This window comes from Caloenas nicobarica, chromosome 1, assembly GCF_036013445.1.
Source record: "Caloenas nicobarica isolate bCalNic1 chromosome 1, bCalNic1.hap1, whole genome shotgun sequence".
Lineage (NCBI taxonomy): Eukaryota > Metazoa > Chordata > Aves > Columbiformes > Columbidae > Caloenas > Caloenas nicobarica.
The window spans coordinates 139,604,522-139,622,583 of record NC_088245.1 but is presented as its reverse complement, the minus strand read 5'-3'; the positions used below and the strand labels follow the sequence as shown (position 1 = coordinate 139,622,583).

The 18,062-nt window shown below is 46.4% G+C and overlaps 1 protein-coding gene across 4 annotated transcripts; it reads right to left on the bottom strand.

Moving 5' to 3' along the window:
- Positions 1-12,333: 12,333 nt before the first annotated feature.
- Positions 12,334-17,712, bottom strand: IGSF11 (immunoglobulin superfamily member 11). 4 transcript variants are annotated; one of them, XM_065655331.1, is made up of 6 exons: positions 17,659-17,712; positions 16,297-16,504; positions 15,383-15,538; positions 14,247-14,375; positions 13,871-13,931; positions 12,334-13,168 (listed from the first exon to the last, which is right to left on the bottom strand). In XM_065655331.1, the coding sequence occupies exons 1-6, from the start codon at positions 17,695-17,697 to the stop codon at positions 12,718-12,720; spliced, it is 1,044 nt and encodes a 347-aa protein (XP_065511403.1). In that variant the 5' UTR covers positions 17,698-17,712; the 3' UTR covers positions 12,334-12,717. The 4 variants fall into 4 exon arrangements, with proteins under 4 accessions (XP_065511403.1, XP_065511411.1, XP_065511386.1 ...); XM_065655339.1 differs by having other exon boundaries at positions 13,871-13,936; positions 14,324-14,375; XM_065655314.1 differs by having other exon boundaries at positions 13,871-14,021; positions 14,253-14,375; positions 17,659-17,697.
- Between the last annotated feature and the right edge of the window lie 350 nt (positions 17,713-18,062).

Genomic DNA, 18,062 nt, shown 5'->3' with positions numbered 1-18,062 from the left:
GGGAAATGAGATGCATATGCTGCATGTTAAAGTGTCACCGCCACGCAGCCCGATGCGACTGGGATTTGGAAAGAAGCCGGGTCCTGAAGATGAGGCGCAGAACAGTGTCAGTCAGGAGGATGCTGGAAGGTTTCTCGGAGCGCAGCTGGCGAAGCGCTTGGTGCTGCTGCCCCCCGACGGTCCCTCCCCGCCAGCCGCCTGCCCGCCCGCGGCCTCGGCGCTGGGGACCCGGTGTCACAGCAGCCAGGCCAGGGGAGCAGGGGGTGTGCAGAGCTGACCATGAAAGAAATCGTCATTTTCGGAGGTTGTAAGTGCGATCACAGTCTGGAGGAAAAACAGTCTATTAAGAAATTACGACTCTGTGCTCTCTATTTGTTTGCTGTCACTGAGATTTATTTTCTGTCCAAAGTTTCTCTCTGTTTTTTTCTCCACACCCCCAAACTACAGGCTGAACATCTGGCAGCTGAACGTCAAACTCCAATTTTGATACCTTGCAATAAGGGCCTGTGTTGATAGCTGAAGCCGCTATCTTGGCAGCCCCAGAGACCAAAGCCCTCTGTCCACACGGTATCATGGCCAGCTTCTCCCAGACACTGACTCCTGCCAGCTCTTGGTCTAACAACGACACACTGTACCAGCTTACAAGCACAACTAGTCTGCATGGCCTGCCTGACCTCCTTGCTAAGTCTGCTGGCAGGGGAGGCCAGGAACAGGGGCTGGCTGTTTTCATTACTCCTTTTATTTACTCTCCTTAACAAATGACAGGTGATATGAGGGCTGTTTACAACTCCGTTTACCTTTCTTTAGAGGAAAGGTGAGGAAACTTGAATGCAGGTTCTCTCGTCATTTGGGATATCGTGGGTTGTTCTCAGCATTCATACAGAAGCTCTGCACCTTGAAGGCAGAGCAAATACCAAGAGATAAGCAGCAGGTAAGAGATAAATAGCAACATTTTCACTATGAGATGTGCTGTCATCACCATTGATTTACAGAGGGCTGGACAAGAATAAGTTGTCCTCTGAAAAGATGATAGAACAGAGTCATGGGGTGCTCGTTAAATCATTGGACTCACCATCTTTACAATCTGCCGGCCAGCCTCCTGAGTTCCCTCAGAGACTCACAGTGGGGCTAACTGGGCCTCACCACAAAACTGGGAAAATTGGGAGAGATAGAGGTAATTGGGAGGAGGCAGAAGATGGATGAACAGAGAAAGGAAGGGTGAGGGAAAGTCAATGGAAGAGACAGCCAGAGGGAGGAAAAGGAGACTGGACTGGGGGGACAGGACTGAAGAGTGTGGGGGACAGGGAAAAGAAAGGACAAGGGAGTTGAAGAAAAGGAATGGCAGAGTCCACAGAGAGGTAAGAGACCTGTCAGCAATAGGAGAAGTAAAGCAGAGGTGGAGGACCAGAGAAAAATCCTCTCTGAGAGAAACACCGAGGAAGGGAATAGCTCGGAGAAGATATATGGGTGGACGAAGAGAAGAGATGGAAAAATCCAGAGGGGCCTAGGTCTGAGAGCAGGGAGGCTAAGGGAGTAGCATACTGTGCCTTTGGGACTTGGCTTGAAAAGATAGCTGCCTTGGGGATGAGGCATATGAGGAGGGACAGTACAGAGTAAGAGACAGCTACCCCATCTGTGTTGTGCCTGTCACCATGCAAAGGAACTGTGTTCAATGTGAAGGCTCCCAATGACTTCTCAACAAACAGCTGTTTTCACCAGCTCACCTCTGAGCACAGGTCCTGATCGCAAGTAACCAACGTGCTGGAAAGCCATTAATGTTGCAGCCATCCTGTCAGGAGCAGCCCAGGCAACAAAGCTGATGCTTCTACTTGGTATCCTGAAAAAAAGCTGAGCCACCACACAGTGGGGCATTGAATTGACAAGGTCCTGGCACCAGTTTACAGAGAAGTCAGCCTTTGCACCACTCTAAAGAGCAGCAATGCTCATTCAATCAGTGGGGCAATCTTAAAATCCCATCTGCTGCTCCCCAGTAGATGGGCCCTATTTCAAGGCCGTGTGACATGGCAATCAAAGCTCTCCTTTTCCTACAAGGAGCACCAGAAATGTGAAACCCATAGGTCTCTCTTTTTCTCCAATTAGCAAAAATGGTTTGTCTTTCCACCCAGGCCTGAGAAGGGCTCTGGGCTTAGCTGGGAGCGATAAGATCGCTAGTCAGGTGTGCACTAACCATGCCTCTGCCTGTGGAGGTAATAACACAGCTCTCTTGTGCCTAGGGAACAACCCTGGGGATTGAGTTTGCTTGATGTTAGATAAAACCTGCCCCTGACGGCTTTCCTGTCCAGTGGAGGAAGCCACCAGGTTTGCTAAAGGTGACTGGAACTGAATTAAATCCCTTCTTGAATCTCTTAAGAGCTAGTTTGACTGTGATTGTTCACCTGTTTCGAAGAATTGCAAACTCAAGAGAGAGGAGGGAAGGAAGTAGGCAGTTTTGAAAACACAGGTTAGTATTAAGGAAAATCCTAGTCTGTGGTTACAAGCAAATTAATGAGAAGTAAATAGATCTGTATAGTCCTAGCATACCCTCTCTGCAGTCTGGCCAAGTTAATACCCAGAGCTGGCAATGTGTGTATGAAGAAATATGTAGATTATCCTTAAAAAATAAAACTCTTAGAAGGCAGTCAGTCAGAGCCAATATTGGAAGCATTCCCTTTAATTCCCATGCCTAGTAAGACTGGGGACTCTCTGAGCAGAGATCTTTAAGAGCAGGTTAACCATCTTTCAGCAAGAGATTAAATATAGTTGAACCTCTTAGGTCAGACCCTGTGTGGGAGTGTGTGCACATGTGCATGTGTGTTCAGATTAGATGATTTTTTGAAGCCATTCTCCAGCCTGTTTTTTATGATTATGCCAATTTTCCAAGTGGGGAACAAAAATTTTAGAGAGACTAAGGGTAACATTTTCACTCTAGGGCTCCTACGTTGAGATTGAGCAATAGATCCAGCTGTGGCCCTAAGGATGGGTGTCTGCATCCCTACTTAGCTCAGCAAGTCAGTGACAAGCTGAGGGTGAAACCCAGGTCTGACTAGTACCCCAACAGCACGTCTGCTAGCGCCTAATGTATTTGTCTTCATTTAATGTGCTTTTTTTCTATCGTCTTGAGTAATTTCCCTCCCTTAAAGGATATAAATCACACACCTACAAAATAAAAAAATATTTGAAGAACACTTATATTTAAGTTCAAAAAGGAGTTTGAATTTAACTCCCTAGTGTCTGAGATGTGACTGGCTGCTGAACATAACTTGGCTAACAACTCCACTATATGAAGATGTTTTATGGCTTCAATACCAGCTGGCCTGCAAACCACTGTTCAGTACACTGGAGTGCTACTGTGGGTGAATACCCCTGCTGCAAGTTAACCGAATACTGCCGTCATCCGTTTCCCCTAAATCAAACTACACTGCTCTCAGCCTGAAATGCACGCACACACACATCAGGCTTTGTACCAAGGTAACTCAATCAGTTTAAGAACTCCATTTCATTGCATGCTACTCTCAGATGGAGACAAGGTAAGAGAGGTTTCTCTTTACTTCTCTAAGCCACACCACAATTTCATTTTCTGCCTGATCCTATTGCTGCTAAAGACCAGGAGGAAAATGCAGGCAGGGAGCCATTACCAGTGACTTCAATGGCCTTGACAGTACAAGTGTTAAAGGTAATCTGTTAATATGAAAAGGGATACTCTTCCTGTTTCTTAAGTATAGCTTAGCTGCAAAAACACCACCAGAAGCTTTAAATGAACAACAAAAAGCATCTAAAAAATCAATACATTGGGAAGAATCATAGTGACTATATTCCAAACTACTTAGCACCTAGTATCTGTTGTCTTCCACTACTACCTTGTGTAGCAGTTGCATTTATGTGAGGATTGTTCCCTTCCCTCTGTGCTTCATGCTAACAAGCAACAGATTTGCAAAGAGCTCTGGATAACACAAGTCTAATACTGAGATTTAAGTTTTTGAGAACTAAAATATGACGCGAACCTGCATGGTCATTATATCTACAAGACAGACAGTAACAGTTAACTTCCGAAAACCTTTGTTTAAAAAAAAAAAAATCTGCAGCCCAAGAATCCTTTGTGGTCAACAAAAATCATTTAAAACTAGCAGAGACTGATTTAATCAATTTTAATGCAGACCTTGCACTCCAGAACTATGACACAGCCAGCAAGCTGCAGCTCCCTTCCAGTCAGTGGACAAGGAACTTTGTTTCAGTTGAAAGAAAGGCTGGACCTACTGTGTACCTAGTGTGTGCTGCAGAGAGATGGGGGCACGATGTTTATATTAAAGCCCAGCTGAAAGGCTACCAGAAAAGACCCATGGGCTCTGTGTTCTTGACTTGACCGACAAGAATAGAAATAAGGGCATGGCACAGATATCTGGATTATAAGCTGCATTTCAAAGGCAAACTGTATTTGTTGAGTAGCTGGTCTTAGAACTGTGGTTTGGACCATTTCATGGATGAGCTTTTGGTAAACACAGATCCAGAACCAAGCTCTGATTTCTAATATTCTGTGAACCCACCACCTGGGGCTGGAAACCGTTCTATATAATGTGAAAAGCTTTGGAGACTTGGTCACTTCCCAAATCTATTAGGGTCATATTTTCTATTTCCTGTCCATGCATAGCTGAAAAGAAAGTTAAATTTGGAAGGTTTGCATATAATCACCTTACCTTTTAAACCAAAGCTTCACCAGACTTGCCTGAACAAGTACTTTGCTCTCACATCTGAATCCGAACTCTAGATGTCCTCGATGTTGTAACTAATCTGAGATCGTTACTGAGCATGGACATGGGTCCTGGTTTCACAAACTCACTGAAGCTTTGGATCCTCCAGAGCTGGCTGGCAGGCACATAAGACTTAGTTTGCAGTGAATCCTCTGCTGGGTGCTCTCCTAAGCTCTAAATCTTTGTTCCAGTGTGGAGGAGCTACAAAATTCAGCCAGGCAGCCCCTCTCAACCTCAACAGCAGAGCAGAAGAGCAAATTTAAGTCAGTTGTGAGCCCATAAGAAAGTTGCACTGGTGGATACAGTTAAATAAGGAAACAGCAGCTTTTTACACTATTTGTGGCCCATCAGTTCCCCAGCCACACACATGCACCAGCCCATTTCCCTTGCCTTTGAATCACAGAGCATCAGAACAAGAGGAGGAGCTGGGAAGCTGAAAGCAGGCCGTGGTGAAAAGCACTCAAGTCTCCTCATCACAGCATAGCAGACACCACAGCAATGAAGGCAGCTCCTGAGTAACAATTACAGGAGAAAAGGAAGAGGTGCTCATACTCAAGGCACAGAGAACTTTATTATTTGCAGGACCACAAGGGAAAGAAACCAATCTTCCAGCCAGTAAGGAAGTGGAGCTTGGTGCAGACAGGCTGAACAAGTGGCCAAGAGCAACCGTTGTAGTTGTTCTTCCCTCCAGAGGATGTCACCGTAGAGCCACCAAAAAGGCGAGCTTTGTGACCCAAATCTGGACAGCGAGTAAATAAAGGACTAGTGTTCAGCCGCTCTCCGGACAATAGACCGAGACCTCCCTATTTACTCTTCCAGAAGTAACCAACTTTCCCTAGGCCAGCGTGCAACCTGTGGAAGGGCAAGAGGAGTGGCAAAACTCGTCATGAATTGAAAGATGTGCAACAGGTTAGCCTGGAACACAAATGGGATGCCTGTTCTAGGTGACTGGGCTGAGCAAAGGAACGGGGGATTTACAGTCATGCCCGCTTTCAGCATTTTTTCATGTACATGAGCATGGATGGGTGTGTGGAGGATGCATTCAAACGCAAGGAAGATGAGCAAAGAAAACTGAGAACATGGAGATTGTGTTTACAGGGAGCAGGAACAGACTGTGTACTGCAAACATTGAGTAAGCACATCCAGGGAAGAGCTGCTGGCAGGGGGGTCTATGTGCTTCTTAACCCACTTCCATGGTTTGTGTCATAAAAAGGCAGTTTTTGGGTTTGTGCATATTTGTCACAGCGGCAAAGCAGAGCCAAAAAGAAGAAGCACCAACGATGATCATGACACATTTCTGTAATAGTTTCTAGCCCTAATCATGCATCTTAATTTTAAGAATCTTATGCTGCACTGGCTTCTCTGCTGAGCTAATTCCAGCCTCTGCTGCCTTTAGTTCTTCATGTGGAACACAGGGACATATATGCCTTCACCACAAGACTCAGTTTAAGGAGACAGGAGAGGATCATGAGTGGAAAGGTTCTACCAGTGATGCAGAACACTAAAAAAGAGTTGCTAGGCTACTTTGCAGTCTTAGAAACTGCCACAGCTTAAAGTACTGCTGCTGCAACCCAAATCACACACCTTTTCCCCCTCATATGTGTTCACATGGACAATGACCTGGTGACTGCTATAGTCGGCTTGCCAAAGTGCTTTGAGATCCTTCAAGAAAAATAACTACTTCAGAGAACTTCTGTGGATATTGATCGTATCTAAGAAGCTAGAAGGGAGGCTGTGTAGCTCAGCCTCTGTACCAAACATAGTGGGTTTAAACACAAGAGAGCTAAACAACAGAGCATCTGGGCTTTATTGTATCGAGCCCCATAGCCAATGTTTCTCTGTCTGCCTGCACCACATCCATTTTCCCATTAAAGCATATCAACTAGAAGCACATCAGCATCCCTTCTCAAATATGATTTAATAAGACCAAATCCATGACCTGACCCAGACTACATCCAGTGCTAAAGAATCACTTGCCAGCCAGCCATGCAAGCTGTGTCTTAATCCCCTCTCTTCTTTGCTGTTATTTGTTTCAGGGGGTTTGTTTTGTTTGCTTGAGTTTTTTTCTACACAAATAGATTAAATTTCCTGTCAACCCACTTTATCATTCAAACGTTACTGAGGAAGTGGGGGGGAAGGAGGAAATCAGGAACAAACGACTAGTAGAAAATGGCATTAGAAGGCTTAATGAAGAGTCTGATCCTTAGCTATGCGCACTGTCCCATTCCTACACATCAGCACTGCTCTCTAAAGCAAAGGAGCCTCTACCACGGGGAAAGTAAAGTGCTTTTTAACTGTCGTCATCTATGGAAACTCATCAAATAAAATATTCCAGAGCCCTAGAGTTGGGAAGTCCCAAGGCTACCAAGTTCCTCTTCCCCCCAAAAAACGCATTCAGGAATCTGTGCTTGAAACTCTTGCTGCATATTATCTGCTGCTCCCCGCTCCATGGCCGTGTAGATGACCTAATGAAACCTTTCTCTGCACTACCTGCAGCTGGCAGCAAGAGCTCTGAGCTAGTTCCAAGCTCACAACATGTCTTGTGTGTGCCTCTCCTTGCTTAGGAGGTCACAGACCTGTAATCCTTGGTAATATCCTCCCAGCATTTGCAGCATGCAGAGACAAACATGGAAGAAAGCAGTCTGAAAAAAAAAAATAAAAGGCAAAGCCTTTCACTATCCCTGCTTTCAAGTCATGTTTTGTCCCTAATGTTCACCTACTTCCCACCTGAGGAGAGACATAGCTCAGGTGACGCTGAATTCCCTTTCTCAACACCCATATTCCTGATCCTTACGAACACGTGTTGCCTTACTCACAAGAGCAGAGCTGTAACAAAGGCACAGTGAGGGAAGTCCTGCTTTCCTGGCATCAGGAGAACAAGCTGCAGGCAGGATGACCAGCAGCACTTGGAAACAACGCAGGGAGAAGGGCAGCTCAGTCATCGAGACAGCTCACAACGGCTCTGCTCCATGCCTCCCTTTAATAGAGGCCATATGAGTTAATAGGAGGACGTGTTGGGTTTGCTCTGAAGTGAACGTGTGAGAGGGATCTACTTCCTCAGTTTTCCCTGCCTTCTGTCTTACGAATGTGCAAGACTGTCTTAACAGAATCTGCTGAACCATTTTAGGTGCACCTGGTGTTGGTACACACAGGCACAGCCTCATCCACTTGCTCACAAACCAGCAGCACCATGGCTGGGAAGATCATGGTTAGAGTGCAGACACAGAAAGGCACTCGTGTGCCTAAAGTAGATGAACCTGGAATGCAAAATGTTGCTTTCAAGAGAAATCCAGTAACCTGTAAAAACTCACCAATGTGTTTGATGAAACCAGAAATTTATCACAAAAATTCCTCCAGTATTTTTCCTTTTGGTGGGGGAAAGGGAGAGTAAAAACAATTCAGTTTGATTTCCTCTGTCCAGTACCAAATCAATCACCCAGTTACCTTGGTCTTGGGTGTAATCTGAGGCTACCCTGATTTGAGATAATCTTCATGAGGAGCTAAACTATGACATAAGGAGAATTGATCTCCTGAGCATCCCAGGTCTTTTTGGGGAAGCCAAGCAGTCTTGGACAGGACATCATCTGGTAGACTGGCTTCTGCTGGAAACTCATCTATGTTCTGGCAAGAGGAGTTTGTTGAAGCACATGCATCTGGGTTTTGTTGTTTTGTCTTTGGTTTTGGTTGGTTGGTTGTTCTTTTTGTTTGGTTTGGTTTGGTTTTGGTTTTGTGTGGGTTTGTTTTCTTTTTTTTTTTTTTTTGGTGTTTTTTTGTTGTTGTTGTGGTTTTGTTTTTTTTTTTTAGTTCAGATGAATCAGCAGATCCACGTCCAAAAGCTGTGTAAGTTAAAAAAAAAACAAACAACTTTTCACAGTCTACAGACCAGATTTCCCAAATGTTTTAAACTGAGCTCTCATCTATACCAACCTCTAAAAAGATGCCCACTTCTAAAGTGTGAAGCATCCTCTCATAGTTATTTTTCTGTCTCAGCACTCAAATGTGGAGTTAATGCTTGTGCTAAAACAAGTTTCCTTCTGATATTCTTCGGTGGAAGGTGATATAACTGATACATATTGACATTTAAAGTAACATCTGTGGCACCCGCTGTGTTGGACAATCCCTACTACACAACTGGGGTTGAAGGCTGTCAGCAAACTCAAGAATTTCAGCAGTAACTTCCACTTAGAACCATAACAGCTTGAACCTTTGTTTGCTTTTTAATGATAGTTGCTCTGGACCACTATCAAGTCATCTAACTGGTATTATTTTTGGCTAGATATTTGTATTGAAGCAATGCCTCACCAGGTAGAATTTAAGTGCTAAAGCTCCAGCATACTAGGTGCTGCACAAACCTAGTAAACTATCCTTAATCTTAGGAAATTCTGCTGTAGATCAATAGACAGAGGCATTGCGGGAGAATGAGGTAAGGGGCAGGCCAGTGAGAAGGAATGGATAGTATAGCATAATACTGACAGGGATATCGTGGGAATAAAATGCAAAGGTGCTATTAAGGTCACATCAAGGTTGCACAATCAAAAGATGTAAAATGCAAACTCTACGTTTCCTATGGCAACTTTCTGAAAATAGCAATGCAGTCATCTCATTTAGTCTAAGGCCTATAGCTGAAAAAACTTTTACAGGAGTATTTTAAACTAGGTGTTGAAAAATACCAAGGAAAGAGAACACGATGCATGTGCAGCAGGGCTGAATTACCACTGCTGTTGGATCTGTAGGTTTTTTGTTTTAATAATCATCTCAGAATATCTGGGGGATTTTAGAGAAGCAGGGAAAACGAAACATGGAGAGAAAAAATGAAAATTCTTTTGCAAAATATTAGGTTGCCCAAACTAATAATAACCTTCTGCCAGCAGCTGTTGATACGGACTAAGAAGTATGTGCTTCCCAGTCCCCTTATGCCCTGGAAGTGTGAATGCTCAGAGACTGAAATTTTCCATGCTCTGTCTATGCAGATCATCACTTTTGTTAACTTCCTGGCAGTGTCCCTCATCAAGCGTATTCAAAAGCCCAAGAAAGTCAGTGAGGACCATCCTTCTGACTGCCTTAGATTTTGAATGTGGGATGAACATGCTATGTTTCAGATTGGAAAACCAATACATGAGCAAAGTTAGGCAATTTTAAAAAAACATTTTCCCACATCACTCAAAGCTGTAAAAGATATCCCCCGCCGAACAACAGAAAATAAAACTCACCTTCCTCTAGAGAAGTAGAGACCTTGCAAGCCTGGGAAATTGCACCTTCAAGGGCAGCATGTCAGACTATTATGAATGAGAAAAACAAAGCTATAGTACCAGGGTTCACCACCAAACTGGCTGGCCTAATAACATGCAGGTCTTGGTTGCATGGTCGCTGCTTACTGACAGTCATATCAAGGATGAGCATTAACAGCCACATTCATTGTAGTTACAGAACTAGGTAGGGGGCCAGAGTAGGGGAAAGCAGCAGCAGGCAGTAAGAAGTCCTTTTTTTTATATGAATAAAGTTTTATTGAATTTTAGACAATTAGAAAGAACAAAGAAAGAGGAGCAAACAGTCTTATGGAGGGTAGGAACCAGAAGAGCTTTCCCAATAGAGGAGGGGACCCGCTGAGGGCAGTGTTCCTGTAAATGTCACACGAGGTTTGTTACAAAAGCAGAGAGAGCATGTCTGGGCTTTTCTTTGATTATTTTCTTTTTTCCTCCCACATTACGGTTTCCAAACCACTCTTCTTCCCCATCAATCCTACCACCCAGCAGCAAATCGAGCAGACAGGCAGGAAAGAGGACTGCTCTGGTGAAACGTGTATACACACACACAGCAGCTGCCTGCACCACCGCAGGGGTTTGCACCCATTCTGGATGGAGTGGTGTAGAGGGGGAAGGAAGAGAGGTTAGATTTCTTTTTCTTTTTCTTTTTCCTTTTCATTTTCTATTTTTTCCTTTTTCTTTTTCTTTTTCCTTTTCATTTTCTATTTTTTCCTTTTTCTTTTTCTTTTTCTTTTTCCTTTTCATTTTCTTTTCTTTTCCTCTTTCTTTTTCTATTCCTTTTCCTTTTTTTTCAAAAAAGGCACAAAATCTGAGCCAAGCTTCAAACTTAGTGCTGCCTGAGAGCCCCCAACCTCCCAAAACACCAGTGTGCCCATGTGGGAACCCAGCCCTCACCTCTCCCTCCTCTTTCTCAGAGTCTGTGCTTACATTTGAAAGGTACTGCTCAGGCAGAAGGCCCTGCCCAACGTTTGTACACTGCTAGGGAAAGTAAAGCCGTGCCGGGATAAGGAAAGTAGGGATGAGGAAGAGTCTGTTGGATTAAACAGACCCTTTTTCCAATGTAAGAGCTGCAGAAAGTCACCTGTGACTTCCCACATTGCTTTTCCAAGAGCAGACCTGAGAGGGCTCTGGTCCTTTTGGAGGTGACCACTGCCTTTACATGTGCCAGGGCTGGTGTTATGCAGGAGGGCCTAGGCACCCATCCAGGCATGGACCCCTTGAGCCTGTGCTCTCTAGGAGGGTCTCAGACCTCAGTCCAGCCCTCCAAATGGCACCAGGTTCCTTCAGCAGTTTCAGCTCTTGGCTTTGATTAAGGCTATTTAGTTGCAATAGAAAAATAATCGGTGCCAGCCATAACCAACTCCCAGGCTGCATGGAGATGGCAGAACCACTGGCAGATGCCACCAGTGCCTGGCCCTGGGACATTAAGGGAAGTAGAAGAGGCAGAGACATAGCACATGGGCTTTCAGAGAGTCACCCCCTCCATTAAGCCCCTGATTTGACTCTAAGTAAAGTGGTTTGGAAATAAATCCAGTGAACCTCAGTGTCTGGGAAATCTGTGCATGTGGGAAAGCAGGGACAAAAAATGTGATGCTTCCATGGATGGACCCCAAGCACAACGTGTGCCATGCCAGCCAGACCTGGATAGCCTGATAAGGCAACCAACCATGCAAACACTGGCATTGTGGGATTTGAAGCCACTTGCCCCAGGGGCAGCAGACACCTCTGGACCTGCGTGCTGCTCTGCCACACCACCCTGTTTCTCTCTGCCTCCTGAATAACCCCAGCAACACCCAAAAAAAAAAAAAAACCAGCCCTACAGCAGCAGCAGTGAGGCACCCTCGCCCTGCATGGAGTCCCTCAGGAAAAGATGCTCAGACAGCTGCATCCTCCACAGCCATGAACAGGGCTCTGGCGGCACCCTGAGCTAGCACAGGAAAAACACCCAGTCTGACGAGGACCTGTGTGTGTCTGTGTGTGTGTGTTGGGGCGGGGGAAGAATTGCAAAAAATAAAGACAAACGCTCCCTGGTCCATGTCCTCACCCAGCTGTTTGCTTGGGCTGGTTGGCCGCTGTGCCTCCATCTCACCCCTCCAGCCTGGCCCGGGTCTCCTCACACCCAACCTCAGCCCACCGCCCTCCTCACCTGGCAGTGGGGCCAAGGCTTTGGGGAGGAGACTGAGACCACCATGTTGAGGCAAATCCTGCCTCAGCACCTCTCCCAGCTCAGCCCTCCCTGCCCCAATGCAGGCTGTCATCCTCTTGGAAATAAAACAGCAACAACAGAAAAAAAAAAAAATTATATATATATATATCTCTCCCAAAACTTCCCTGAAAGACCCAAATGGATGGAATTGACCCTCAACAAAACCAATGGGAAACAAAAGCAAAAGTCCCCGCCAAGGTCAGGGCCAGGTGCACGTCCCAGCCGGGGACCAGCAGCCAGGAGTGTGTCCCGACCTCCCTGCTCCCCTGGCCTTGGCACATCTGTGGCATCCACCAGCACGGGGAGCCCCAACAGCTGAGGGGGGATGCGGCACAGCCGGGGCTGTCCCACCGTCCAGCAGCGGCCTCAGGAGGGGAGGGTGAGCGCAAGAGGCGTGTGTGTGTCCCTCCACCACCTCGCAGCCTTTCAGGAAGGAGTATGGTCTCTTCTCCCCAGCAGGTGCAAGAGGCCCCTTGCTCGGATCTTGGCTGCCAGCTTGGCCCTACACAAGGGAGCCGGCCCGGCTCTGTGCGGGCACCATGACAGGGACAGCCCCAATCCGCTCCAGCGTGGCCTGGCTGACGGCGTAGGAGCGCGTGTGCGGCGGCCGTGGCTTCCTGCTGACCGAGCCGTTGCTCCGGATCACCTCCTGAGGGGATGGCGCCGTGCTGGCTGTCACCACCAGCGTCTTAGGGGGAGCCGGGGATGGCTGGCCGCCGTTGGCATAGATGGGGCGGGTGCTTGTGCTCCCCGAGCGGGAGAAAGGGGGCTGCTGGGCATCATTGCTGTTGCTGAAGCGGGTGAAGGAGTCTGTGGCATGGTTGGCTTTGGGGTCGTTCCAGTAGCGGCTGTTGTAGGTGTTGGAGGAGGTGAGGGTGTCGTTCTCTGACGAGGATGCGTCGGCGTGGAATGTCTTTGCAGCAGAGGAGCATTTGGGTGGCAGGTCATCCTCCCTAGGAAAGAGAGGGTGTGTGGGCACATGGAGGATGATGCCCCACTTGCCAGGACCCTCCCCACCACCACACTCTGCTAGGGTCAACACCATCAATTCAAGGTGAAGGACAGCACCAACATGAACCAGCATTCCTCCTTGGTCTATTTGCTCATGCCTCTTTGCAGGACCCAGCTTTGCGCACATTAATTGCTCTGTGTGCACACCACTGATGCTAAGAACCTGCGCTCATGTGTCTAGGGGGGCAAAACCAGGGGTTGTCACAGCCACTGGTGCTCAGAGAATCGATACAACTGTACCTGTACAACCAAAGAAGCTGATCCTAAGGGGAGTTGCAGGAAGCTACCAGAGGGAAACACTGTGGCCTTAACACCAGAGAAGATTACAGTTGTATCTCCAGAGCTTTTCAGCTGTCACTGTTTGGTACTGTGGGTCAGGATCCCCACCATGTACAGAGACACTCTCCTATGGAGCTAACAATGTCAAACCAAACTTCTCAATAAAGGCAACATTGAAAACAAAATGTATCATTACCATTTTTATTTGCTGTCTCCTATTTCTGGACAGATATGGACACCTTCCCCTGACCCAGATGAACACACTCAGGATTAGCAAGAGTGAACTTTCTGATTGCCTTCTTATCAGCTGCTGCTTTTGCTGGGTGATCAGAGGTCTCCTGACACCGGCTTTCCCTGGCTCTTACCTTATCTCATTGGGAATCTCCTCCTCTTCTTCTTCTTTGTGTTTATTTTTCCAGTAAAACAGTGCCACGGCCACCAACACAATGCAAACAACAAGCACGACAGCACCTGTGGCCACCGCTCCTGCAATCAGGCCAATGCTCCGAGGGTGGGCTGTGGGGACAATTGAACAGAGAATGGAGAAGAAATCAGTGCTGGGCTGTGGCTGTCTATGAGCATTTGAAGCTACCGTGGCTTGGGAGTGGGGAAAGGCAACGTCCCCATTCCAGGGCACAATGATCTTCTAGTAGAGAGGCACATGGTGGCTCACCACAAACATGGTTACACAGTTTACTGCCACAAGACAGAAGCAGGTGGCCAAGCCTCCCTTGGAAAAATACTTACGTGCAATGACTTGCAGGTCCAGAAGGCAAGTGCTGGTTCCAATGGCATTTGAAGCCACGCATTGGTAAAGACCTGAGGACACAGTGCTGATATTTCGGAGAGTGACAGTGCCCTGGACTTGGTCTAGTCAGAGAGAAAAGAAGGATTTAAATCCCTCCCCCCCGTTCAGGAAAACCGTGAAAAGGCAAAGCCAGCAAACAGAGAATTTTGGTGTGAGACTCTTAAGGATAAATAAATTAAGAAATAACCTTGAGATGGAAGTATTGTGCGCACGCACACACACACACAAGATTAGGTCTTAAGGAGCTTATACTAGATGTTTCTTTTTCTTCTTATAGATGAATTTCTGCAAATGAAAGCTTGGGACTCTCAGCATTGTGTGAGAAAAGGCAGGAAAGAAGAGATGTGCAATTAGCTATACCCAGATCTATCCGCTAAATTCAGTCCTGCCCTGCAGAACACTTTGTCTCCCATCCCTGGGCTCCCTGTCCCTTTGCTCTGCCAATTTTCCTCATTCCTGAATTACGTAAAACTTAAATGCTTGAGTATTCTTAAAATACAGCAAGATAAAGGGCAAAAGTACAGCTATCACTACTTTGTCAGGACACCTATGTTAAGAAATCTTCTGGATGGTACTTGGGGCTGGGCAATACCCAGTCTGATCTGAGCCTTGCTTTTACACACATCTGAAAGGCAGTTCTGGCAGTAATTAATTGGAGAACAGTGGCCTCAGCGTGAGAAGCTTGCAGTATTTTCCTGGGATGATATTGCCTCTATTCTCCCAGTTTTCAATCTATGAGCCTTTCATTTAGTTTAAAATGCAGGTGAGTCAGCAGCTGAAATCTCCGGCCATGTGCCAACATCTGGCAACCATGTTCTCTCTCTCCCATTCAACCAAACCCTTGCTCCTCAATGGGGAACATGCTTCTGTACCAAAAAAAACCCTGAAAATTTAAGTGACCACTGGAGGGTACCTAGTCCACCATGGGCTCTAGGAATCTTCGTTCCAGTAAAGCAACCATGCGAGTGATGGCAGACACAAAATGAGCCATGCCACCTCTGGCAGCTCAGACAAAGGAAAACCCAGGCTATCACCTGGGAAACAGTAGGATAATCAACAGAATGAGCACCTTGTGTGGCAGTTGGGGGCAACTTGGGAACATTGTCCAGTTTCTCCCAGAGGTATGTTGGCCGGGGGATGCCTTCTTCTGAGCTGCAGGTCAGTGTGATATCGCTGCCCACATCCAGGGACCCCTGGATTCTGCAAAGCGGAGCAGAAGGAGGAACTGCGAGAGAAGAGGGGAAAATGACAGCAGATCAGGAAACATGACCAAACAGTGGGGGACAGGCTCTTTCTGGACACGTGCTGCTGGGGAAAGCAAGGTCACTGGCATGAGCTGACAAGGGGATGAGAGGGAGGCAGCAGACAAAAACCCGTTAAGGTTTGGGGGATGACAATTCACAAAGATTCCTGACCCACCAGCCCATCAAGGTTACAGACTACTGCTGATTTTCACAGGACCCAGTACTCTTAGGTTCCCTCCTAGAGAAAAAGAAGGTGAACATTTCTGTGGGAGCTAACAGAGTTGCAAACAGAATTTGTTGTGGTTGAGTTTTGCTTCATATCCCTTTAATGGCACACACTCTGGAGTATTTAACATCCTAGGGAGCATGCAGTATTAATTGTTTTAATGAAAACGAAGCAAAGATCTAAAGTCCTTCTCTTCTCCTGTTGCTATGTACAAAACTCTTACAGTCCCTTCAGCTCTCCAGGATGCCCTTATACTTTGTTCATGTTTCTTTGCAACTTCACGTCACAATGCTGCCACAAAAGCTTTCTCTCCACCATATTTTAAAACTGCATTATATATTACCTGCATATGAAGACTATGGGCCCTACAAACTCCCACAATACCCACAAGGCAGCCCGTCCCTCACCACAGGATCTCCATGAGCTCCAATGCATACACTACCACATTACTCTGCTATGATGCACTGTCATGCACAGAGGATCCCCTCTCCCCCATAATCCAAATAAACACACCCAAGACAGTAAGTCCAATGACTCCAATATTCCTGACGCCTCGGTCGGGAAGATTGTTGACCAAACATTGGTATGTGCCAGTATCCGATAGCTGAGTGTTGTTGATGAAGATGGAGGCACTGGTGGTTGGCATTGTCACAGCAAACCCCACTCGCCCATAGAACTGGGGTGCACCACCAAAGATCTGACCCCCTTGGTAGAGAATAACCTGGAAAAGAAAGGAAAGCTCAAACAACACTCTGCAGGAGCTGAGCAAGGAGGAAGAATAGCAAGCAAAACATGGGCTTCCCAAGATGAAATAACCAATTCCTAAAGCATTTCTAAATAACCACACCTCAATTTACAGTTGTCCCAGGCAGAAACATTATATCAATAATAGTAACAGATCAGATTTATACCCAAGTCTTCTGGCACAGCTGAATTGGCAATACCAGCCTACTTCATACAATAGCTGTTACTCATCTGGACAGGTTTGACGTAGAGAAGCAGAGACTCTCTGCAGGTCAGTGAGTACTTTGCTGGAAAGCATCCGCCCAGTGGACAGTATCATTTTGATTCTCAGCCAGTAAGATCCTGCCATGATTTGACAATGCTTACTGAAGATCATTGGGATGAACTGAATGACAGGCAATGCAACCCTTGAATCTGCGCAGCCTCTACAATCAGAAAGCTTATGTAGCAGTGTGAACTCAGACCAAGTCCCTGAGGAGCAAGTACTCTGCTGCACAGGTTCTCACAACTGAATACCGAATGTGATGGGGGCAGTGTGACCCAAGACATATGCATTTCAGAGCAATGGCATTCTTCTGCTGTCAGAGTGTGTGGGCAAAAACCAAGCCAGCAGATCTCAGTTATACGATTCTTGTGTCCACCGTGATTGACTCTTTTTTGCTAATGTTCATAAGAATGGACTTGCATAAGGAACAGTGAAAAGGTAAGGAGGGAAGTAAAAGGGGAGATAAGTCTATGAGAGGCCATGTCTTATAGCACATTTTACATAGATTTCACAGGTTTAAGCCTGCAGTTTCTCCGGGTCCTCCAAATCCCATATCCAGTGTACCACAACCTATATTACATCTCCTGTGCTCTTTTGAACACACAAACCACCATAGATCCAAGGCAGCTCTATAGTACCACATACATGTGCCTCAGTTGCACATCCTGCCGAGGCAGCCAAGGACACAATGTGCATCAACAAAGCACTGAAGAAATCAGATTCATGTAAGATCCAGAGGTCATCTTTAGCAATGAAGGGGCAATGAAGTTCTGGAACAACCAAAGACTCAGGATTGTAAAGGGTCTGCATCCAAATCAGCATGCAAAGGGTGGGGAAAAAGAAAGCTCCAGTAAGAAAAGACCTACCTGTTGAGGCTGGTTGGCATTAGAAAGAGGAATGACCATCCAGATGACATTAAGGTTAGTGAGAGCAGCGTTAGTGGTGAAGGTGCAGGGCAATACTGCTGTCTGGCCTCGGGCAACCTGGATACTCCCTGAACTGACTGACACCTCCAGAGGACACACCAGACCTGAAAAGAAAAGGACACCCAGTTCAAGCATTTCAGGAGAAGGATAGCCAGTTCAAGCACTGCAGGTGGCCCCATGCACATGCAGGTCATGACAGCTGCATCCTGTTACAGAACTGTTCCTTACAAATTATTTCAGGCTAAAAAGAATTTTATTTCTCCCTCAACAGATAAGGCTGCTCTCATGCAGACATTTCTCACAGGCAAATGCAGATAGGAAGCCCTTTTAAGTGACAGCACTCT

Bases quoted from the DNA above. Each gene is read 5' to 3' on its own strand.
- IGSF11 (XM_065655314.1), bottom strand. From the start codon at position 17,697: ATGGTCATTCCTCTTTCTAATGCCAACCAGCCTCAACAG. The intron at 16,505-17,658 runs GTAGGTCTTTTC...TTTCTTTTCCAG, and splicing joins ATGCCAACCAGCCTCAACAG to GTTATTCTCTACCAAGGGGG. The intron at 14,376-15,382 runs GTGCTCATTCTG...CTCTCTGACTAG, and splicing joins GCCCCCAACTGCCACACAAG to ACCAAGTCCAGGGCACTGTC.